The following is a 25,380-nucleotide window of genomic DNA, read 5'->3' as shown; positions in this document are numbered from 1 at the left end:
AAACTCTGAATGAAATTTGTCAATAAAGATTTGTTTACACGATAGCATAAAGTGAGGTGCACAAATCTCCAAACAACAGCTCAGATGGACAGTCTACTTGTATTCCAAAATCAAATATATGCAGAATAAGCAGGCATTAACTACCGTCTTGAAATGCAGTGGTAGTATCCCTGACCTGGACTAGGAGGCCGGGGTTCAGGTTCCACCTGCTCCAGTGGTGCGTAATAACATCTTTGAACAGGTTGATTAGAAAGATAGGTTACATAAAAAAGAATAAAATAAACAGATATTGGAAATTGAAAAAAATACAATAGTCCATCTAATTAATCTATCATCCTGCTAGCCACATGATAATTAGATTAGATTAGATTACTTACAGTATGGAAACAGGCCCTTCGGCCCAACAAGTCCACACCGACCCGCAACCCACCCATTCCCCTACATTTACCCATTTACCAAACACTATGGGCAATTTAGCATGGCCAATTCACCTGACCTGCACATCTTTGGACTGTGGGAGGAAACCGGAGCACCCGGAAGAAACCCACGCAGACACAGGGAGAATGTGCAAACTCCACACAGACAGTCGCCTGAGGCGGGAATTGAACCTGGGTCTCTGGCGCTGTGAGGCAGCAGTGCTAACCACTGTGCCACCGTGCCGCCCAATTGGCAATTCTAATTCATTTGTCAGCATATCTCTTTACACACACAATTGCAGAGTCCTACCTAATGTTAGACATCGTGTTGTAAGCTTTGAAAGCACAGACTGCTTGGATGTTGTCAGCACCTTAATTGTAATGAACAGGAGGAGGGATATGCCATCTGAGATGATCTGCCAGTCTATGGGGCATACAGCTTATATAATTTGCAACATACCTGCACTGAAATTCAGATACCACTTTACTCATTTGTTATAGGTACACTTGCAAAACTCACAGCATGGAATCTAACATTAGATGTAATTCTGCAATTGGACTAAATAATCCTCAGCATAAAAGAGTTATGTAAATTAGGAGGTCATTTAGACTGACAATGTGACAAATGGTACGTGTAGCATGTTGCATCCATACAGCCTGTTCTTTGTAGTCAGAAGTAACACGCACACCTGTTTCAACTCAACAAAAATGATGACAGCCATTCTCTGATTCATTTCACTGAGCAATGCCTAGATTTGAATTTAAACAAAGATCAGCAGTTAACTCTCAGTCATAATTAACTGGTTCATTCTTCATGTCAGAGTCGACCTGCCAAAAAATCAGCAATCTCCTCTCATATAATACGAATGTTATCTTCCCATTAAATTGGCAATCTTGTAAATTGTCCTGATGAACAACAAGACAAAAGCTTTGACATACTGTTATTTTGTTCAGCACTGTAAGGGCAGGTCCAGCATAAAGCGTTGAAGACTAGTAGTAAAGACCTTTGGAACACAGCTAATTCTCTGCTTTCTTTTTGTCTTCTCTTGAACAAATAAGTGACTCGAGGCTGGTCAAAATGCATTGCCAAGAACTTAGTCTCAATTCCATGCACTATGTTAACAAATTAGCTGCACTTTAGCTGAATGACTTTTAGAGTGAGTCTAGTATTTATTTCCAACAGCTGGGCAAAGGAGCTGGGAAGACAGCAACTCAATTAGATCCGGGCAGTGAAGCAAGGGTCCTTTAAGTCTTGACTGCTTCCAACATTTTCTATTCATAAAAGAACATAAGAATTAGGAGTTGGCGATTCAGCCAGCCGAGCCTGCTCCACCATTCAATACGATCATGGCTGATCTCATCTTTGCTCGTCTCCACTTCCTTCCAGTCTCCATAACCCGTGCACTCATTCCTCAACTAAAATCTGCCTACCTCCTCTTTAAATGTAATCAATGCACCAGCATGCACCACATAGGAATGGGTTGCTCTTCGGAGGGTCGGTGTAGACTTGTTGGACTGAAGGGCCTGTTTCCATGCTGTAAGTAATCTAATCCTGGTGCAGCGAATTCCACAGATTTGCAACACTTTCAGAGAAGTAATTTTCCTGATCTCTGTTTTAAATCTGGTATCTACTCACCTAAAGATGTGCCCTCTCATTCTACATTGCCCCACATGGAGAAACATGCTCTCTATGTCTACTGTGTCAATCCCCTTTAGCATTTTATACAACTCAATTAGATCGCCTCTCATTCTTCTAAACTCCACAGAATATAGACCTAAACTGTTCAATCTCCCTTCCCAAACACCCAACCTATCCCTATCCATTTGTGAATTCCTTATTTCTTTGTTGCAACTTTCTCTCTCATCTGTAATGTCATATGCAAATTTGAATTTAGTACTTTCTATCCCACATTCAAATCATTAAGACAGATTGTAAGTTGTTGATATGATTCTACTGATCATTGAAAATTTGTAGCTCCCACCATTTAAATCTCCCACCCTGGTGCAAGGTTATAAATTCTTTGCACACTGGGGTGAGAGCATTGTAAGGGTAGTCAGTCAGCTGTCCGAGCAAGAGTGGGAATAAAGTAGCAGTGGGAAGCTGGGGGGAATGAGAGAGCATTGCAAGAACAACAGGAGTAAAGTAACAGCTGAAAGAGAGAGAACAATGTGAGGCTAGTAGGGGTGTTTAGGCACATACATGAACTATTTGTGATCTACCACCAAACTGAGAGACTGACTCCACTTAGAGAGAATAAATTGTGAATAATGATACAGGTGAAGGAGTTATGTGAGTATATTCATAAACATTTAACTTTACCTAAATTGAATAACCACAAAGTAAAACTAGACTGATTAATTAGTATAAAAACTAAAATAAGACTGCTAATTATCAGCAGTGCTAAATTGGGATGGAGATAGTGGTGCAGTGGTAACGTCACTGGACTAGTGATTCAGAGGCGTAGGTTAATGCTGTGGGAATGTAGGTTCAAATGGCAACTGGTGGAATTGAAATTCAAATAATAAAATTTGGAGTTAAAAATTAGTCATAGTAATGGTGACTATGTCACCATCATGAACTTTTGCAGAAAACACCTAGTACTTTGACTTTGGACCTACAGTAATGTGATAGACTCTTGATTACCCTTTGAAATGGCCTAGCAAATCATTCAGTTCAAGGGCATTAGGGTTGGACAACAAATGCTAGCTTGGCTGGAGATGCCAATCTCACAAAACAATAAATGAAATAAATGCAAAGCTAAGGGATTCAAAAAATGTAGCAAGGAACAGTCATACCAAAGGGGTCTGAATATTGCAGTTAATTAAAGTCTGAGGTGCAGCAGTAATACGAATTAAGCAAAACATTTACAATAACTTTCAATATGATAAATTATCATCAATACAAGAGAAGGAGCTGATTGGTGAGTTGCTGGCTCTTAATTCATTTAAGTATTACGTTTAAACATTTAATTAATGGAGATATGGCAGGTCAGCATTAACACGTGGAGTGAGAATCCTGTTCCATGAGGGGATTCCAGGGTGCTTCACATGTCCACAGATGCCCAAAGTCCTGTCAGCTGTAGCAGCTCAAGCTCTGGGTTTTGGGACTTTTCCAGTAGCTGCTGTCACTGTTTCGCATCCACAGAGATGCATGAGGACATCACCAATCCACAGCTTCAACATTTATGGGCAGAGAGGGAACGGCTGGCCATCAAGAAGCACCAGGCAGATAGCGCAACCACATGATTGCTGTCCAACCAATATTCATTCCAAATGCTCACAGCCAAATCCATAGCCGCAAAGATGGCTCAGATATACGGGTGGCATAAGGAAGATTGACAAAGCAACAGTGATCGGGAATTTGATAGATAAGTAACAGACTGGCATCTGCAGCTTCAAACATGATTACGCTTTCTCTGTTGTGTCAGCTCAAATATATCACTGAGTTGAGCACTCGAAGTGGAAGGTGAACAGCTAGGGCTTTTGCCCTGTATTAGTATCAATTACACTGACAGAAAGGGAATGGGGTCCTGCAGTCAGAGGTTAGAGAATTTGGGGGAAAAAAAACTAGCAAAGTGGACCCCAAAAAGGCAAATGGGCAGAGTTTAAATTAACTTGGTTAGGTATGGGAACGAGCTGTTATTGTTGTAGCAAACAAAGGTGCGCAGAGAAATGGCAGATAAAAATAGCGAAACAGTCAGATATTAGTGAGGTCAGATTAAAAAGAAATGTAGTAAAGATCTAATTTAGATGTGACAATAATGGAGGCTTGGCTTAAAAACTTGAAAGACTGGAAAGGTCACATAGTTTGCAGAGGATTGATTGGGAAGGGGAAGGAGGAGTGACAGCAGTGTTGATTAAAATAATCATGAAGTGCTAGAGAGAGGGAGGATATCTTTGCAGATCAAGGAAAAGATCTATTTAGTTGGAGTTAAGATACAATAGAGATACCATAAGATATCGGATTTCTACAGACAACCAAGTAATGGGGAAGATGTAATGGAACAAAACTGCAAAAAAATTGAAGCAACATTCAAGAATCCTATAGTAGGTTTAATTAGGAACTTCAATCATCAATGTACCTAAGAGTAAAGTATGAAGGTGACAGAGGAGCACAAGTTTCTGGACAGTGTTCAGGAGAATTTTATTGCAGTGTGTTTCCAGATCAACAAGGGAAGGGGCATTGATCAATGCAGTTCTGGAGAATGCAGAGAATCAAATGGATCAAGTATTAGCAAAGGAACATTTAAGGAACTGTAATCATTGTATAACATCTGGGTTAATTAAGGAAAAGATAAGACACAAACTAGGGTAAAAATAGTGAATTGCGAGAGACCCTGCTTCAGCTGGCTGAGAACCAATCCAGTCCAAGTAAATTGCCATCAAAGACTGGCAGACAACATCCCATTAAAACAACAGATTGCCTAAAAATAGGAGATTGCACAGGTGAAGTCAAGGTATAGTCCCTTAAGGAGGAAAAGTAGGGTGGACAAATCCAGATTTTCAATCATCAGCATGGTGGCTCAGTTGTTAGCGCTGCTGCCTCACAGTGCCAGGGACCCAGGTTCAATTCCCACCTTGGGTGACTGTCTGTGTGGAGTTTGCATATTCTCCCTGTGTCTGTGTGGGTTTGCTCTAGTTTCCTCCCACAGCCCAAAGATGTGCTGGCCAGGTGGATTGGCTAAATTGCCCATGGTGTTAGCTGCATTAGTCAGGTTTAAATGTAGGGTCTGGGTGAGTTACTCTTCGGAGGGTCAGTGTGGACTTGTTGGGCCAAAGGGCCTGTTTCTATGCTGTAGGGAATCTAATCTCATCTCATTTTCCTAGATGACAAAGGAGAAACAGTAAGATGGAACTGAAAAAAGGTGCACAGGACAGACATCGGTGGTAAATATCAGAGTGTGGGATGGGGCTTGAGTGCAGCAAGTACAACTAACCCTAACCCTAAACCCTCACAGTACTGAGGGGATAATTAATACATTCAATCTATACTTTTACTAGTTAATCTACTTGGTGACAACAGTCGATTGATATTTCTAATTTTGAAACCCAATTAGTTAACTTAAACCCAATAAAAATGATAATGCAGTTGGTGTGTTGCTACTGTAGTATATGGGTACTGGTGAACATTAAGTGTCTGCAGCTTAAGGAGGTTTAGCTCTGGATTAATGAATTGGACACTTCAATGTAACAGGAGAGGCAAAGTTACCTAAATGCTTTGATCCAGGAGGAAATCAGACCACTTAGGCTAGGTGCTTCAGTTATGGACTGTGGTCAGAGAGGGTGTGACTGTGGGTGAAGCAAGCATGGGAATCAGTAATAAAGTGAGCAACCTCAACCCTTGTAATTAACCTAATAGGTTTGAAGTTCTTGCAGTTTGCGAGGACAAGAGTAGGGACTGCAGAGTGGATGAGGAAATTGACTTCAGCACTATATAACCTCTCGAGTGAGGGGTGGAAGGGGGTGGGGTCAAAAGGAACATAGTTGCAGTAGGGGACACAATAGTGAGAAGAATGGATTCTACTCCCTGCAATACATAGCATGAATCCCAATGGCCATATTGTCTGCTGGCTACCAAAGTTCAGGACATTTCCTGAAGGCTGGAAAGGAATTCTGGTGTGAGGGGCAGGGATCAGTTGTAAGTCCATATGGATATTAAAGACATGGACAGGACTAAGAGGCTGTCCTAAGAGCATATGAGCAATTAAATTAAAAGCATAGCCACAAGAGAATCCTTGGATTACCCTTGAATTACCCTTGAGCCAGGAGCAAACTGGTATAGAGTTCAAAGTTAGAAACCAGGTTTTTCGATGCTTGCTCTTTCCCTGTGATGTAGTTAAGTGTACTCACATGGTTTCCAGCTGTAGAATCTCCAGCTGTTGCTTCATAGACTCCAGAAGTAGCTCATTCTTGTATTCTTGCGCTTTGAGCTCTGCCAACATATTCTCCACTTGCGAAGAGATTTTACCTTTCTGAGACAAGTCTTTTAATTTTTTCACAACCTCTGTAGTAAAATTACAAATACTAAATACTTGTGATGATCTCCATAAAACTACCTACAAGAAAAGGTACCTTATCAAAAGCCAAAATTATGCACATGACCTAACGATTAGTCATTTTGTTTCAGTGGCAACCCTGCCTGAGGTATTGTGGTTTTGACTGAGAAGTTTACAAGTTCAAGCCACACTCCAAACTGTGGAGGACATACTCACAAATGACTCTTCAGTCCAGTACTGAAGAGTTGCTACATCACCAAGGGTGCAGTTTTTTACAACAATCATAAACTCAAGGCCCAATTTGTCTTCATAGGGAGCTGACAAAAGTCCCTCAATACAGGATGGGCATAGGAATTATTGCAGTGATCAGATTAAAATACATCCCACAAATTATCATTAAAAACCTGTTACCTAGCTGTTTGTAGCTGTTGCTTGCAGGCCCTTGTTGTGTTCAAATTAGGTACCACATTTCCCAATAACACAGCAGTGCCTACACTTAAAATGTACCTCATATACTGGGAACATTTTGGAATAACCAAGAGATCAAGAAAGGCACAACATAATGCTTGGTGTTTCTTGATGTGTTTTTTTGAGTTAGGGGCAAGGTGTACCAGATTATGAATACAGAGAAATGGTTGAGTATTTTGCAATAGCAGAATGAATTATTTGTCCTGTATATACTGAACAAAGCTTCATTTGATGATGGAGTCATGCCTTGTTTGCAAGAGGCTACACAGCCCATAATACTAGAAAGTGACTGCAGAAACCAGCAGCACATTTACTAAACTCTTACTGATAGTAATGTATGGCTCAGGACAAGAGTTCTAGAATGATCCAGATGCCAGTGGAACAAAGTCATCTGATGACATAGCACCAGGGGTAATCATAACAAACACACAACAGAATATAATGTCAAATAATTTTGACAGAAATGACAGGTTGAATAACAATCTTAAGATATTACTGCTGACCTATAGTGAGACAAAAGACTGAAATTAGAAAAAATGTTTTATTTCCCTTTCAGGGTTATATCAAGTGAGGCATTTGCCAATAATCTCTAATGAAGGCAAAGGAAATAATTCAATATTTACTTATTAGCTTGAATTTGTTATGAATGCAAGGCTGTGTTATGTATTAAACTATCCTAGAATGGCGAATGGTGAATTTGTACCAAAAATATTCCGAGGGACAGGCCCTAATAATTTGGTAGGTAAAAGTGAGGACTGCAGATGCTGGAAATCAGAGTCTAGATTAGAGTGGTGCTGGAAAAGCACAGCAGGTCAGGCAGCATTGCCACAGGAGCAGAGACAGAGGTTGAAATTCATAGAAGTGGCAGTTTTCAGACCTTCAAACAAAAGGAGGGCACCTGGTTTGGCTGGTCACAGACATTAGGTCTCAATCAGACAAAGTGATCTGGAGATGAAGACCCTGTATGAAGAGGCAGAACCTGTAAATATTTAAACACCCAGGAACTTCAAGATAGTGGAATTCAATTTGATTATACTTATGTAATTTAGTGAAGAGACTTTTGAAAGGACACTAGAAGACTCAGACTGATAGAACAAGAAAATGAAGCCTTTTGAACTGATGGAAGAAATTTGGCTACATATCTGCTGAGCGTGTGAAACAACATGTAAACACAGCATGGAACTTTCAGTTGTGTTAACTAATGGGCAAGTATATTTTCTATAGTTTAGTGTATTATTGTACACTAAGTAATATTACATCAATGTGGATTTTAGCATGTTTGCTCCAGTAAAATATTGTCAGGTAGTTCATTCTATCAACAGCTGAGATACTCATATCGCTTTTTAAAGTTATCAGTCTCTAAGGAGATTGCAATAAAATACGTAAAAACTCTGTATTAAATGTGAAATGATCCTTGATGCATTTTGATGATTTTTCCAGTGACATGTATACAGAGCAACCTTGATTATCCGAACATTAATTATTCGAATTTCGGATTATCTAAACAAGATCTCAAGGTCTCAATGCTTGGGTAAACTGTATTACCCTAACATTCAATTTTCTGAACAAAATACTCCCCTCCCGTGTCGCTCGGATAATCATGGTTACCCTGTGGTAGCAAATTTGGCTGAATCTCAGGATTTACCTGTTCGCTGCTCCTCCAATTCCTTATTACGAGATATTAGAGCAGTGACGTGGTTTCCATGAGCTTGAGCCAGGTTTTGCAACTGATTTTTGTGTTCCCGAAACCACTGCTGCCTCAGGTTAGGGCCATCCTGACAATTAAGAAGGCATTTTTAAAAAAAGGGTGAAATGTTAATAGATACTTATTCTGACGCAAATGGTAACCTGTCATCATTATCAAAAATATGTTGGGAGTTAGGAAATGGTTGATTGTAGCTTTGGATCCTCAGACACTAAATGATCAATGTCTTCTGGCACTATTCCTGTAGACAATGACGATTTAAAGACCTATGCCAAAGGCTCGGCAATCTTCTCCCTGGCTTCCCAGAGGATCCTAGGATAAATCCCATCTGGCCCAGGGGACTTATCTATTTTCAGACTCTGCAGGATTTCTAATACCTCTTCCTTGTGAACCTCAATCACACCTAGTCTAGTATCCTGTGTCGCAGTATTCTCCTCGACAACATTGTCATTTTCTAGAGTGAATACTGTTGAAAAATATTCATTTAGTGCTTCCCTTATCTCCTCTGACTCCACACACAACTTCTCACTACTATCCTTGATTGGCCCTAATCTTACTCTTCTCATTCTTTTATTCCTTAAATACTTATAGAAAGCCTTAGGTTTTACCTTGATCCTATTCGCCAACAACTTCTCATGTCTCCTCCTGGCTCTTCTGAGCACTCTCATTAGGTCTTTCCTGGCTACCTTGTAACCCTCAAGTACCCTAACTGAGCTTTCACATCTCATCCTAACATAAACCTTCTTCTTCCTCTTGACCAGAGATTCCACTTCCTTCGTAAACCACGGCTCCCGCACTCTACACCTTACCCCCTGCCTGACAGGTACATACTTATCTTGGACACATAGTAGCTTTTCCTTGAATAAGCTCCACATTCCTAATGTGCCTATCCCCTATAGTTTCCTTCCCCATCCTATGTTTCCTAAATCTTGCCTAATTGCATCATAATTGCTTTTCCCCCAGGTGTAACTCTTGCCCAGTGGTATACACCTATCCCTTTCTATCACTAAAGTAAATATAACAGAATTGTGATTGCTATCACCAAAGTGCTCACCTACTTCCAAGTCTAACACCTGGTTGGGCTCATTACCCAGTTCCAAATCTAATGTGGCTTCACCCCTTGTTGGCCTGTCTACGTATGTGTCAGGAAGCCCTCCTGCACACTCTGGACAAAAACCGATCCATCTATAGTACTCGTACTATAGTGTTCCCAGTCAATATTTGGAAAGTTGAAGTCCCCCATGACAACTACCCTGTCTCTCTCACTCCTATCGAGAATCATCTTTGCTATCCTTTCCTCTACATCTCTGGAACTATTCGGAGGCCTATAGAAAACCCCCAACAGGAGGACCTCTCCTTTCCTGTTTCTAACTTCAGCCCGTACTACCTCAGTTGTTGAGTCCCCACACATCCTTTCTGCAACTGTAATACTGTCCTTGACCAACAATGCCACACCTCCTCCTCTTTTACCATCTTTCTTCAGTGTCAGGGCTCTTCCTATGACCACTGGAATTGCCACAACATTGACCAACAAGGACAGGCCATCCATGCATCAAAAGAGAAGCTACTTGTCCTAAATTCCCAATAACTGGGGAGTCTAGAGCCTGGGGTCATGGTTTGAGAATACAGGTAGGCCGTTTAGGATTGAGATGAAGAGAAATCTTTTCACCCAGAGAGCGGCGAGCCTGAGAAATTCTCTGCCACAGAAAAGGGGTTGAGATGTTGAGGCCAAAACATTGCATGTGTTCAAGAAGGACTTCATTTCACGATCAAAGTACACAGGGAGAAAGCAGGAACAGGATGTTGGATGATCAGCTGTGGTCAGATTGAATGGTGAAGCAGGCTTGAAGGACTGAATGGCCTACTCCTGTTGCTATTTTCTCTATTACGATGACACAAGAATGGTTGAATCAATTGGATAGAGCAGCCAGAGAACAGGGGTCTAAGGTTGTGGAGATTTCTAACAGTAGAAAGTAATTGTAATAATTTGAAACTGCCATCTCCTTTTGCAACACCAGCTGCATTACCACCAAGACTTCTGAAGAACTGCCTACATTGAAACTGAAACAAACCATTTTTCTCCCCCCCCAAGGGATGAGTGTTTCCTCCAATCAAAAGAAAAATATCAATCTCTGACCTTTCCAAACTGGAACCTAACACACAACTGTTTACCTTGCTTGCTAAAACTCCTCCCAGCGTAGACAAAAACCTATTATTCTCTGCAAAGTCTTTCTCTTACACTGTGTTTTAAAAGAGGTCGTCATGGCTACAAAAAATACTCTAAAGTTAATCATCAAACCCCTTCGGGTATGTGGAAAACCAGTTCAAACTCAAAAGTCCAAACTGAAAATAAATGTTATTAAAATATATATAAATCAGACACCTCACATCATAATTGTCATCGGGCTCTTATGTAAATCAACCATTGAACTTATTCAATCATAAGAGGATCTAATTCTGGAATGAGCAATCCCAATAGCAGTAAATACAGGGCTAGAGAATTGTTCAAGAATCAGCAATTCCAATTATTGCAGAATATTTTGCAGAACATGTTGACTACTTAAGGCACAATATAATATCTGATCAGAATAGACAGACATATGACCCAAAAAATATACAGGAAAGATGGTGGCATATTGATAACATCACTGGATTAATTACTTCAATTCAAATCCCATCTGGCAGATGGCACTATCAGAATTCAACAAACATCTGGAATAAAAGGCCAGCCGAATAGTGACCACATAACCATGATTGATTGTTTCAAAATTCATTTGGTTCATTTAGAGGAAATTCGATCATCGCCTTACCTGGTCTGGCCTACATGTATGTTCAGACTTAAAGCAGTGTGGTTAACCCTTAAATGTAACTAGGGATAGGCAATAAATGTCCATCTAGCCACTGATGCTCACATCTCATGAACAATTTTTTTAAAAAGCACATCAACATGACACACTAAGCAATCTAATGCTGTTAAATCTTGTCACAGGTGTGGTGTGAATCATCACATCAACAAAGACACAACTGTCCATCTTTCTGCAAAAAATATACTTGTAATAGTAAAAGTGGTCATTTATCAAAGATGTGCTATTGTCTAAAACTATAAATACTAAGCAACAAATTAAATCACTCTCAAAACAACTTGTATGTTCAAGCCTTGGAAGAATTGTGAAGAACAGGTCAACACTGCCAGGGAACAAGATTCTTCATGTGATGAACAACACTACATGGATGGACTATCTCAGTTCCCAAAGGGACTAACAACGGTTTCCAGTGGTAGTAAGATACATAACCACATTGTATTTCTCACACATACATGCAATTATATCACCCCAAGGTCCTTCAGCCAGATTGACTGAATCAGGATGCAGGCCTGCTGGCTGAAGAAGTTTTGAAAGCTTTTGAGAAACACTGTGAACCTCATATTAATGTCATCTAGGAAGGGGATGTGATCAACACTGGAACTCATGGAAAGAGGAAGTCTAAGACATTGCATTAAATATATTGAGCTGAATCCTGAGAGTTTGGACAACTGAATGATGATCTGTCTTAAGCAAAAGTGATCCTACCATGAGAGCATGTCTGCTGAATGAGCTGAAAATGATTCTCAAGAAATCGATCAACATGAGCTGAAGCTCTGAGATTATCAATCGTCAGACAGTGCATATTAGTAAGAGAATAGATGTGGCACTGAAATTATGCTGAGACACATACCAGGCCAAATGAGAACAACAGATAGGGAAAGAGGAAGAGATATTTTCAGAAAAGCTAGCAAAAGTTCAAGACCAAAGGACAAGATGTCAATATTGAGAAGGACATCACACAAAAGAACAGAAAGCATACCCAATGTGGAGGGGAGCAATGTTCTAACTGCAAGAAGTGGAATCATTTTGATACATGAATGGTTAGATAGAAATGAGCTAAACAGGTCTGTAATGCTGAACTATTAGAAGGATATGAGCTAAATGCAGGCAAGTGGGACTAATTCAGTTCAGGAAACCTAGTTGGCATGGATGCGTTGGACTGAAGGGCCTGTTTCCATGTTGTATGAATTTATGACTAAAATTAAAAATGCAAGTTCTGATCACTATGCACCAACATTGCCTGCATAGATCTTCAGAGTTAGCTACAAAATGCAAAAAAAACCTCTATGCAGCGTTAAAGGTAGATGATCCCTGCAAATTCTTCTTGACATGCAAATGTTGACATGATTTACCACACTATTGTGCTTCAACATTTGCAATAAAGACTGTTCTTATTGACCCATTACTTCAGCCTATGCCTGCCCACTGAACAGATTTCCTCGTAATTTTACTCTTATTTTATGGTCTCTTCTTGTCCACACAAGTGATTTCACCACAAACCTCTCTGCTCAATAAATCATCCCCCAATATTTCCAGGACCTTCTGTACGATTTCACCACCAAACATATCTTTCCTTACTGTTCCCTTTTATTATCCCTCCACAAAACCTCGAGGCACTGCTCAGTTATCCCCAACACTCCTCACTTTCCAACAGCACCGTTCCATGCAAATGCAGGAGATGTAACACCAGAACTTTTACCTTCTCCCTCCTCATTGCCTAAAGCCCCAAACATTTTTTTGGGTGAATCAATGATTTATTTGTACTTCGTTTAATATGGTACAACGTATTCACTGCTTAGAAGTCTTGAGCTGCAGTAGGGAGCATCCCTGACACTAGATCTTCTTCAAAACCCACTCCTGGGTCTGAATGCCATGGAATGTACATACATGACATGGACAGACAGGTTGAGTGTCAATCTGCAAATCCTTCCAACACATGGATATGGACCAAATGCTGGCAAATGGTACTAGATTAGATTAGGATATCTGGTCAGCATGGATGAGTTGGACCGAAGGGTCTGTTTCCGTGCTGTACATCTCTATGACTCTTTGTCATTAGCAGACATGAAAAGTGGACGAGAATCCCGGTCCACATGATGGAAAGAAATTTGACGGTATGCAATCTGTTAGGAATACATATTTATCTTCCAGGACTATCTGAGGGGAAAAGCAAGGTTCTGGACTATTGGTACATTTTCTGGGTTGAAAAAGAGTTTCTAACCACAATTTCTCAGAAATGAAGCCAGCAGTTTAATGTGCAGTGCCATTTTTATTAAAAATCAAGTGACTTTGGAGGAGAAGCAAAGCAATTGAGGAGATAAGAATTGGGGTATGTGGGCTTAATTACGGGGAAGATGTAGCTTTGAGAAGACTTAGGTGCCCTGACATGAATGGTGGTCTTGCAACCCTCTCTGGCTTAGAGTTCAGTTCTACAGACACAGAAGTCAGAATATAATGAGGACACCCCAGAAGTTGCAAGTGTCTTTCTGAAATCCTGTCCTCAGTAGAAGTTTCTGGAAATCTGATGGAGTTTCTATCTACATAGTAAAGCCTGGAAAGCTGGACTGTCACCACATTCTAAAGTCTCAAATCCAAGTTGATTGCACTCAAAATTGAATGTCCATCGTCAATCTATAACTGTCAGCAATTCATTAACAAAAAGAAGTGGAAGTAGGAGATGATCACATTTTATCCCTTGTTTCCAAACCATAATTTCTCCAGAAACCGGTCTTTTCATGTTGTGTGTGTGCATCTGTGCGTGGGATGAAGGAGATATAATTTCAATTCCAGATCACAGTTTAGATGTTAATGGCTTGTTGCCACTGACTTTAGGAAAATGCTTTGTTTCTACTCAGTGGATATTTCTTTGATTGTCGATCGTAGTATAAGAAAATTGGAGGTGGCTATTTTTGTAATTGAGTCAACAAATTTATACTAATGGTGTAACTGATGGAGTAATGGAGCTTGATTATCCTCCTGTCACAACTGTAACACACCACAGTTCATATCTCCTAAAAAAAAAACTGGTGTAAAAGAATTGTGACAGCGACACGGACTTCGAGTGATGCATACCACCAATTGCTGCTTACAATGTTACCTCCAATATATTGCGAAGATCAATTGGAGACCGGGTGACTCTGTCTTGACTCCCTGCCATGTTGCAACACAAATTACCATTGTGGGACTCACGTTTAAGATATTTAGAATTAGAATCACTAAACTAATATAAACACAGCTGTAAACCTGGCTGAATTCATCAAGATAAGTCACAAAAGGTAGAAGATTCACTTCCCAGCAGCTACTTACAGCAAGATTACATCCAGGTCACCGTGAGTTGCATTTTGAAATATTGGCTCAAGCCAGCCTCTAAAACCACTTCAAAAGAATCTAAAATGATGAAAAACCCTCAGATCATCTTATGAAGTGTATCGATTGACAACAATTGCATATTTCTGTCAGCTTGAGTGCGCAGACAAGTATAACACATTAAATCTAATTGTCAACTAAATATTTAATGAAGCATTATAAAAGATTCAATGAATTAAACAATCAAACCTCATCACACCACTGAATGGCATTTTTTTTATCCCTTGTCAGTTAGTTTCCATTCAGTGTTGGATTTGGCTGATGATCAACAAGAATGTTGGTTATTAATTAAATTGATTTTGAGACAAATTCACTCTATTGCTTGCATCCTGCTTCATTCTTGATTTATGTTCCTACCAGGAGTTAGCTGCAACTATGAAGATGGATTCAGCAAATTGGAAAAGCAGGTGGCCTGGTAGTTAGCTTTGCTGCCTCAGTGTGTTATGGTCCTGGGTTTGATTCTAGCCTCAGGTGACTGTGTGGAGTTTGCACATTCTCCCTGTGTCTACGTGGCTTTCTTCCCACAATCCAAAGATGTGCAGGTTGGGTGAATTGGCTGTGTGAAATTGCCTCATAGTGCTTAGGGATGTGTTGGTTAGATGCATTAATCAGGGGTAAATATAGGGTGGAAGAACAGGTCTGGGTGGGGTTACTCTTCGGAGGGCTAGTGTGGACTTGTTGGGCCAAAGGGCCTGTTTCCACAGTAGGGATGGAAAGAACCATAAAGAGAGATTTCTTTTTTAAAAAGAGGTTCAGTAAGGAGAATGTGGAGAAATGATGCTTGAACAAAAAGGCGTTAATATCAAATTACCAGATCAAATAAAGAATTTGAGGAATTTCATTGAAACAGTGAGGAAAATGTGGAAGTCACTGCTATGTGTGCTGGTTGAAGTAGATGCCACTGGCATGCATATGGGAGATTTCCTGTATCCAGGCTGGAGAAGTGAAGAGAGTGGTATTGGGGAAGGATGGAAAGACTCTGTTATGCAATCTAAGCATTATCATTGACCAGCTGGGATAAATGGTTGTATCTGCACTGTTAGTTCTGTGTAAAACAGTATTAAACTGCTTATACCATTGGGTTAGCTTAATTGATGTCATTGCTAATGCTGAAGCAATTGGGTGACTATTCTGTGTAAAGCTAATGAGGATGTATGTACATGCAGGCAAATTATGAAAGAAGTGAATGATAGATTAAAGGTGCATTGTTATTAAAAACAAATAAGTGAGAGCTAAACTTGACATCACATAATCTTTGCTCTGAAATGTATTTTAGAGTCATAGAGTCATAGAGATGTACAGCATGGAAACAGACCCTTCGGTCCAACCTGTCCATGCCGACCAGATATCCCAACCCGATCTAGTCCCACCTGCCAGCACCCGGCCCATATCCCTCCAAACCTTTCCTATTCATATACCCATCCAAATGCCTCTTAAATGCTGCAATTGTACCAGCCTCCACCATATCCTCTGGCAGCTCATTCCATACACGTACCACCCTTTACATGAAAATGTTGCCCCTTAGGTCTCTTTTATGTCTTTCCCCTCTCACCCTAAACATATGCCCTCTAGTTCTGGACTCCCCGATCCCAGGGAAAAGAAAGACTTTGTCTATTTTTTTCTATCCATGCCCCTCGTAATTTTGTAAACCTCTATAAGGTCTCCCCTCAGCCTCTGACGCTCCAGGGAAAACAGTCCCAGCCTGTTCAGCCTCTCCCTATAGCTCAAATCCTCCAACCCTGGCAACATCCTTGTAAATCTTTTCTGAACCCTTTCAAGTTTCACAATATCTTTCCGATAGGAAGGAGACCAGAATTGCACGCAATATTCCAACAGTGGCCTAACCAATGTCCTGTACAGCCGCAACATGATCTCCCAACTCCTGTACTCAATACTCTGACCAATAAAGGAAACCATACTAACTGCCTTCTTCACTATCATATCTACCTGCGACTCCACTTTCAAGGAGCTATGAACCTGCACTACAAGGTCTCTTTGTTCAGCAACACTCCCTAGGATCTTATCATTAAGTGTATAAGTCCAGCTAAGATTTGCTTTCCCAAAATGCAGCACCTCGCATTTATCTGTATTAAACTCCATCTGCCACTTTTCAGCCCATTGGCCCATCTGATCAAGATCCTGTTGTAATCGGAGGTAACCCTCTTCACTGTCCATTTTGGTGTCATCTGCAAACTTACTAACTGTACCTCTTATGCTCACATCCAAATCATTTATGTAAATGACAAAAAGTAGAGGGCCCAGCACCGATCCTTGTGGCACTCCACTGGTCACAGGCCTCCAGTCTGAAAAACAACCCTCCACCACCACCCTCTGTCTTCTACCTTTGAGCCAGTTCTGTATCCAAATGGCTAGTTCTCCCTGTATTCCATGAGATCTAACTTCGCTAACTAATCTCCCACGGGGAACCTTGTCAAACACCTTACTGAACTCCTCATCTACTGCTCTTCCCTCACAATCCTCCTTGTTACTTCTTCAAAAACCTCAATCAATTTTGTGAGATATGATTCCCCACGCACAAAATCACGTAGACTATCCTGAATCAGTCCTTGCCTTTCCAAATACATGTACATCCTGTCCCTCAGGATTCCCTCCAACAACTTGCCCACCACCGAGGTCAGGCTCACTGGTCTATAGTTCCCTGGCTTGTCTTTACCACCGTCCTTAAACAGTGGCACCATGTTTGCAAACCTCCAGTCTTCCGGCACCTCACCTGTGACTATTGATGATACAAATATCTCAGCAACAGGCCCAGCAATCACTTCTCTAGCTTCCCACAGAGTTCTCGGGTACACCTGATCAGGTCCTGGGGATTTATCCAACTTTAACTGTTTCAAGACATCCAGCACTTCCTCCTCTGTAACCTGGACATTTTGCAAGATGTCACTATCTATTTCCTTACAGTCTATATCTTCCATATCCTTTTCCACAGTAAATACTGATGCAAAATATTCATTTAGTATCTCCATTTTCTGTGGCTCCACACAAAGGCCACCTTGCTGATCTTTGAGGGGCCCTATTCTCTCCCTAGTTACCCTTTTGCCCTTAATATATTTGTAAAAGCCCTTTGGATTCTCCTTAATTCTATTTGCCATTCAGTAATATTCTTATGAATAATTGAAAAGGTTCATAACAAACAGATGAGTAATTAAGCAAAAACATATCGATATATTATCCAAATATTGAGTTGATCCTGGTTAATTCAAATTTGGCAACTTGTACTAAAGAACTCTTGTTAATGTAAACTGGCAACAACTATGCTGATTTTCAAATTGATCTTCATTTTTGTAGTTGGGGGGATGGATTTTTCTTTTCACACTTACATCGGGTCAAAATGCATCTTTTCCTCCCAATGCCTCATTATCCCAGTGTATTCTTGGATCATGGCAAGCTCCATGCATGTTTCCTCGCATTTAAAATGCAAGTCTGCGGAGATCCCCAGGTAAGTGGAGCACAAAAGAAGAGGCCAAAAGATGATTTAGAGGTCACAGGCTGCAGTTCGAAAGGTATTTCACTAATTATAAGGCACCAAGGACATAAAAACTCTTCCCAACATCATTCTCTTCTGCATTTTCTACATGCATCCTCTGATCTCCCTTATCTTTCTTCTCTAAAATCATATAGTAAATGGCAGGAACTTTAGGAGCATTGCTATATAGAGGAATCGTGAAAGCGGCAACACAAATGGATGAGGTGATAAAGAAAGTGGACGGTGTACTTGGCTTTGTAGGTCAGGACAGCGAGTATAAGAGTTGGGAAATCATGTTGCAGCTGTTTAAAACTTTAGTTAGGCTACCTTTGGAGTACTGTGTGCAATTCTGGAAGGGGGTGGAGGCTTTGGAGAGGATGCAAAAAAGGTTTACCAGGATGTGGCCTCAATTAGAGTTCATTGACTCTTGTGAATCAATCAAACCTCTTATGTGTGACGATTAATTCTATCCTGAATAATAGTTTCTTGAAACTTTAAGGTTATTGTTTGTCTCTCTGCAATTTCCACGCTTGCTTCCTTCAATATCCTTACAAGGCATCTCATCCAGTCAAGGTGCCTGATTAATTTTAAGTGCCAATGGCTTATCCAACGCCTCCTTCTTACCATCGTTAAGCGGATTGAGTCTCTTCCTCTGTCACCATGGTTTCGGCAGTGTACTCATCCCCTTTGTCTTTTTTCTGATCGACTGTTCTTGCTCCTGACTTTGTAACCCATTTCTTATTCTCCTATCCCTTGTCTTCACCCTCACAATTCTTTCCACACCTTTGTAAATCCACCCTCCCCAGCTCCCACTATCCCCTTCACCATGAAAGATGCAGGAACAGTATCTCCTATGGTCCTAAGTGACACCTTTAAACTGAAAGGGTCTTAGGCCTTTGAGAAATGTTAAGGCCAAACATAATATATCACAAGAAGGTAATATTGTAAGTGCACTTTTTGTTAGGATAAAGTTGGAAGTGCTTACTTTGTTAAGATCATGACTAGTTATCTTAGTAGACATTACCTGGGCAAAGTCTTCCTGTTCAGCAGGTGTCAAATGATCACACATCAACCTCCTCTCGTTCTCATCCATTTCCTCCAGGTTATCTCGCTCCTCCATTTCCCGTTGCTTCCTCTGCTCTTCACGGCGTCGCTTATAGTCCTTCAGCTGATTAAGCTGTTATAAGAGACTGAAATTTATAAAACGAACAATATTCTGGTAATACTCAATAGGTCAGGGCACAGGGAGAGACACCAGGTGATGGAAATGGACATTGGCTGCATCGGTGCAGCTGATAGTGAGGGAGATGTGGGCTGATAGGACCCAGTGCTCTCTAATGCCTTCTTATCTACCTTTCCTCTGCATCTTAAACTGTTGTTCTTAGTAGTAGCCTCCTACACACTGCTGTTAATGCTGTCATCAGCACAATTCTATTTTCAGATTTCCCTGGATAGTGGCAAGTGCTTAATGACATGATTCTCACAGGCTAAGTTAAACCAAAGGGAATAAAAGTGTTCAACTAAATAGATTAGGCAGTACCAAGATCGCAAGTTTAATTGGGGCAGAAACTGGGTTAAATGTCAGGAAATAGTTCATTTCCCAGAAAACAATGCATTTTCTCAACTGACCTCTATGATGTTGGCTTGGGTGTGCACACCTGCAAAATTTGCAAGAGATGCAAATCGAGGAATTACTGTGAACCATGAGACAGGGAGTGACAGGTGTAAACAAGTGTCTGCAAGACAGATGAAATTTAATTCAGCAAAATGTCAAGTAAGACATACTGGTAGGCAGAATGAGGAGAGGAAATAGAAAATAAACAGCATAATTCCAACAGAAAGACCTGGAGGTATGCGTGTACTATTCATTGAAAGTGGCAAAACAGATTCAGAAGGAAATTTTAAAGGAATGAGGAATCCTGGGCTTCATAACTTAAAGCATCGACTACAAATGCAAGGATGTTACAATGAATTAAAAACTTTGAATCTTCTTTAGCTGGAATACTATGTCTATCTCTTAGCACTACATTTGAGGAAGGATGTAAAGACAATAGAGAGGTAGCATAAAAGATTGATGAGAATAGTTTTAGGAATGGGGTACTTCGGGTATGTGGATAGAGCTTATGTTTAGATCCTGGAACGCCCTATCTAACAACATTGTGGCGCATCTACGTCACATAGACTCTCCTCAAAGGGTAATTAAAGATGGGACAACAAATGCTGCCTGAGCCAGTGATGCTGTCATGTTGTGAAAGAATAAAAAACAATTGGCCAAGTTTGGGCTGTTCTCCTTCAAGAAGAGGTCACATGGTAAAGGTATTTAAAAAATTGAGAGGTGTCTAGTTACTTCGCATAAGGAGAAACTGACCCAGAGCTTCAGAACCAAAGCACAGCCAATTGGGGTGAATAGGAAAAGGAGAACTACAGCAGATGGTTATGATCTAAAACACACGGCTTGAGAATGCAGTGGAGACTGATTCAACACTGGCTTTCAAAAGGAACTTAGATAGGCACCTGAATATTTGTTGGGTTGTGACAGAAGGGTAGGGGAGAGGGATGAAATGAGTTGTTCTTGAGGAGCTATCACAGATATGACAAGATGCATGTCCCTTTCCGTCATTCATGCTAAGATTCTATGCAACATAACTGTCAGCTTTTATGCTAACCACAGATCTGCTCTAATCGGAGCTGGGTCCACTTCTGGCTGGACCAGAGACTATTTCCTACAAAGGGAAGGTGTTATACTCAATATATTGTGTATTGTTGTAAGTGTGAGCTCTTGGATTAGCTGCAGTGATCTAAAGGGTGAGAGAGTAATGTTGCTGATGCTTTCCCCAATGAGTCAGTTTTTTGTCTAGTTTTCAACTCTCCCAGAAGATTTCAAGGCTTCTTGGTTGGGGTGGGGAGGATTTGTATGTACTGCAGATATTCAGAACAGACTGGTAACAGCAGTGTGTCTTTTCTTGTCAATGTCATTCTTTGCATGATTGTAAATGTCCTCCCTGGAAAAACTTATCAATTCATACAAGTCTATTCCTGCTATTGCTGTTGTGGTACTCCTTGTCAGGAGATCTGCAGTCATGGTATGCCACACTGGTCAGACTTGCACCATCCCTTCACAATCAATGTTGCCAATGGTTTGCAACCATTCATCCAACTTAACCTGGGTCAAGCCCTCTTTCTGCTGCACTCTAGAAGGGATCCTTAAGGCTCTTCAGCTCAGATTAACACACAAACATACAAACCAGGAGCAGGAGTAGACGACCATGCATTGAGATCATGGCTGTTCTGATTACTCCACATTCCCACACACCACAAAATGGCCGAAACACTGACTAGGTTCTTTCCTGGATGTCACTTTAAAGAGTTATTTTTGTTCTTGTAATTGCTTCATTTGTGTTATGGTTTAATTATGTTTTTTTTGTAGCTAGTGTCTTAGCATCCAATTCCAACTCTTCCAACAACCGAAAGAAGGGTAGGATGGTGGAAATCAGAAACAAAACCAGAAACTGTCAGAAAGCTCAGCAGGTTTGTCAGCATATGTGCAGAGAAATCAGAGCTAATGTTCCAGGCCCAATAACCTTTCCTCTACCCAATTCTGAGGAAGGATAGCTGGGACCCTACAAGTATTAACTCTGATTTCTCTCCACAGATGCTACCAGACCTGTTGAGCTTTTCCAGCAATTTCTGTTTTGCTTCTAACTTTTCTATTTTCTTCCATGAATCTTTACGTGTTGTCCGAGTTTCTGGGGCACAATGCAACACTGCTCAAGTTTTTTTTCTTGCTACAAGTTTAAAGTTTGCTTGTTGCTCACACATTCTTCTTTCTCACGAAATGACTTCTGGCTATTTCTATCGCCTGGTGAAAACACTGGGATCACTTCAGCGGTAACAATGTTGTTGTGCCCTACCAGAGTCGCTGTAAATTTACAGCCCTCCTTGCTGCAAGTGTCATGCCTACGCCCTAGCAACCAGCACTTAGAAACACTATACACACTCGATGAGTTATAATAAACGCATGGTCTTGTTGCTAGGTTTTGAACAATCCATCCATTTCAATCACGGAGCCACAAACACTGGATTGAAATAGCAATGGCGAAAGAAACAAGGAAATAAATGCCAATAATTTAACTTTTCCCCCCCCAAAAAGCATTCTTATGCAACAGCCCTTGGCTGAGAACATCCAAATGCATGAAACAAAAGCATTGTGTGAAACTAAAAGTTAACATTTCCAATTAATTTTCAGCTGTCCATTGTTATGTTTGGCTAGATCCAACACAAAGACGTCAGGGCTGATGAAGGGCTTTTGCCCGAAACGGAGATTCTCGTGCTCTCGGATGCTGCCTGACCTGCTGTGCTTTTCCAGCAACACATCTCGACTCTAAATCTCCAACATCTGCAGTCCCCACTTTCGCCCAATACAAAGACGGTTAAGTGATGAACGCACGATTTAAATTGAAAAAATACATTTTAAATATTAAAACAAAATCAAAAATATCATCAATTAAGAAAAAGGGTCAGCAGTAAACCCATAGAAGGGACATGCATATGAATCATAATGTCGACCATGATAATTCATCACATTTAATTCTTTTCACTTCTGAATGTTGAATCTTTACAAGTTTGCACAGTGAAGTCCTTCCACTGTGTTTGCCACGAAGATAATGCAAATAAGAATTTGCAAAATGTATACTCATTCTCCAACATTAAAAGTAGATCTCAGTCACAACACAACTGAGTGCGTCTTGGCGGTGTTGTGCTTGGAAATACAGTCTGTTTTTAAAAGACATTAGAAAAGATATAGAAAAACTTTTCACCATATCTTCGGGGGTTTTAGTTATCAACGCTCTTCCGACCTCAGTCCCGATGCAAAACTTCTCCCGGTGCTTTTCCAGCAAAGACGGAGATTTAAAAGTCATTTTACAAGTCAAACAGCTCAAGTACCTGGGCGTCATATCGACTCGGAAAAAGCAACAAAGTGAATTAAACTCTGCAACCAGGATTTAGATCCAGGGCCATCGGATGGTGCCAGCTAGCGGTGGAAATTGGCGGTACAGGAGCTGATTACTGAGTACTCTCTGAGTTCTGCAAGTTCCAATTGGCTCTTGAGCCTATCAGTTGCTTACTGAAATGATCACTATTGTTCTCTATTATATTACTTCGCTAAAAATCACACAACAGGTTATAGTCCAACAGGTTTATTTGGAAGCACTAGCTCTCGAGGTGCTGCCTCTTCATCAGGTGGTTATGGAACATGATCATACAACACAATTTATAGCAAAAAGGGTTACAGTGTCATGGAGTTGTAATGATATACAGTGTTAAACAACTTCAGTTAAGAATCACACAACACCAGGTTATAGCTCTTAAACAAATTTAGACTTAGTCTTTAATCTTTTAAAGTGGGATTTGGTGGTTTTGGTTCTTTAGTATGTAAATCCCAGAATTACATTCTCAAGGTGGCGTCAGCTTATCTAATAATAGGTGTCATCTCAGTTCAGACAATGCATTAAATGTGTGAAGGTAAAGTCTGTACCAATGTTGAGTAAATTCTATTTCCAAAGTGGGGCCCACAGAATCTTACATGGATACATGCAGTTTTTGAGCAAAACAAAATGTAGTTCTGCAATATGACTATAAATACAAATTCACTCATAAACTTATATGTGTGTGCATGCAGGAGAGTGGGTGTGTGTATGTGAGTGTGCACGTGTGGGCATGAGTGCATGTGATAGAGTGTGTGTAAGCTTGGTCAAGTACTTGTATGAGTGTGATGGAGTATAAGCCTGTGAGAGGGTGTGTACGTGGGGGTGAGTGCAGAAGGTGGATTTGTGTGCGTATGAGAGAGAGCTTGTGTATGAGAGAGGGTCTGCATGAGTATGTAGGTGTGTGTGCACGTGCGCATGTGAGAGAGAGTGTACAGTGCAGTGGGTTCACCTGTAGTGTGACATGAACCCAAGGTCCCAGTTGAGGCCTTCCCCCAAGAATCCAACTTGGCTATCAGCCTCTGCTCGGCCATTTTGCACTGTTTTTCATCGTTTATCTCATACGCTGCAGGCAGCGATGCCCTGAGTCTTGGTACATTGGCAAGACTGAATGACAACGGATGAAAGGACACCGCACAACAATCACCAGACAGGAATGTTCCCTACCAGTCAGAGAACACTTCAGCTGTCTGGGACATTCAGCCTTGGACCTCTCGGTGACTATCCTCCAAGGCGGATTTCGGGACAAGTAACAATGCAAAGTGGCCGAGCAGAGGCTGATAGCCAAATTGGATATCCAGGGGGAATGCGTCAACCGAGACCTTGGGTTTATGTCACACTACAAGTGACCTCACTGCACTATACACTCTCTCACTCACACACACACACACACCTACATACTCATGTAGACCCTGTCTTTTACACAAGCTCACTCTCATATGCACACACACATCCCACAACCACCCTCTCACAAGTTGATACCTATCATACTCATACACATACTTGACCAAGCTACGCACACACTCTTTCACATGCACTCACGCCCACTCACATACACACACCCACTCTGTCTCTCCTGCTCGTGCACACATACAAGTTTATGGGGTGAATTTATATTTGCAGAATTACATTTTGTTTTGCTCAAAAACTGCATGTATCAATGCAAGATTCTGTGGAATCCACTTTGGAAATAGAATTCACTTAACATTGGTACAGACATTTACACATTTAATGCATTGTCTGAGCTGAGATAACACCTATTATTAGATAAACTGACGCCGATTTGAGAATGTAATTTGGGATTTACATATTAAAGAACCTAATCCACCACATCCCATTCTAAAAGATGAAAGACTAAGTCTAAATTTGCTTAAGAACTATAACCCTGGTGTTGTGTGATTTTTAACTAAAGTTGTTTAACATATCATTACAATTCCATGACACTGCAACAAATTCTATAAATTCTGTGTTGTATGATCATGTTCCACAACCATCTGATGAAGAGGCAGCATCTTGAAAGCTAGTACTTCCAAATAAACCTGTTGGACTATAACCTGGTGTTGTGTGATTTTTAACTTGTCCACTCCAGTCCA

At 40.7% G+C, this 25,380-nt stretch overlaps 1 protein-coding gene across 1 annotated transcript in view; it reads right to left on the bottom strand.

Moving 5' to 3' along the window:
- The window catches only part of LOC140490504 (coiled-coil domain-containing protein 17-like), a 55,227-nt gene extending 31,962 nt beyond the window's left edge, over positions 1–23,265 (bottom strand). The window contains exons 1-4 of the mRNA XM_072589113.1: positions 23,120–23,265; positions 19,327–19,479; positions 8,526–8,655; positions 6,267–6,420 (exon numbers count right to left, since the gene is read on the bottom strand). Coding sequence (XP_072445214.1) covers positions 6,267–6,420; positions 8,526–8,655; positions 19,327–19,479; positions 23,120–23,257 — 575 coding nt within the window. The 5' untranslated portion in view covers positions 23,258–23,265. The remainder of the gene's footprint in view (positions 1–6,266; positions 6,421–8,525; positions 8,656–19,326; positions 19,480–23,119) is intronic.
- Positions 23,266–25,380: the final 2,115 nt, after the last annotated feature.

This window comes from Chiloscyllium punctatum, chromosome 2, assembly GCF_047496795.1.
Source record: "Chiloscyllium punctatum isolate Juve2018m chromosome 2, sChiPun1.3, whole genome shotgun sequence".
In the NCBI taxonomy this organism is placed as follows: domain Eukaryota; kingdom Metazoa; phylum Chordata; class Chondrichthyes; order Orectolobiformes; family Hemiscylliidae; genus Chiloscyllium; species Chiloscyllium punctatum.
Note: the sequence above shows the minus strand (reverse complement) of the source record. Positions and strands in the feature narration are given on the sequence as shown.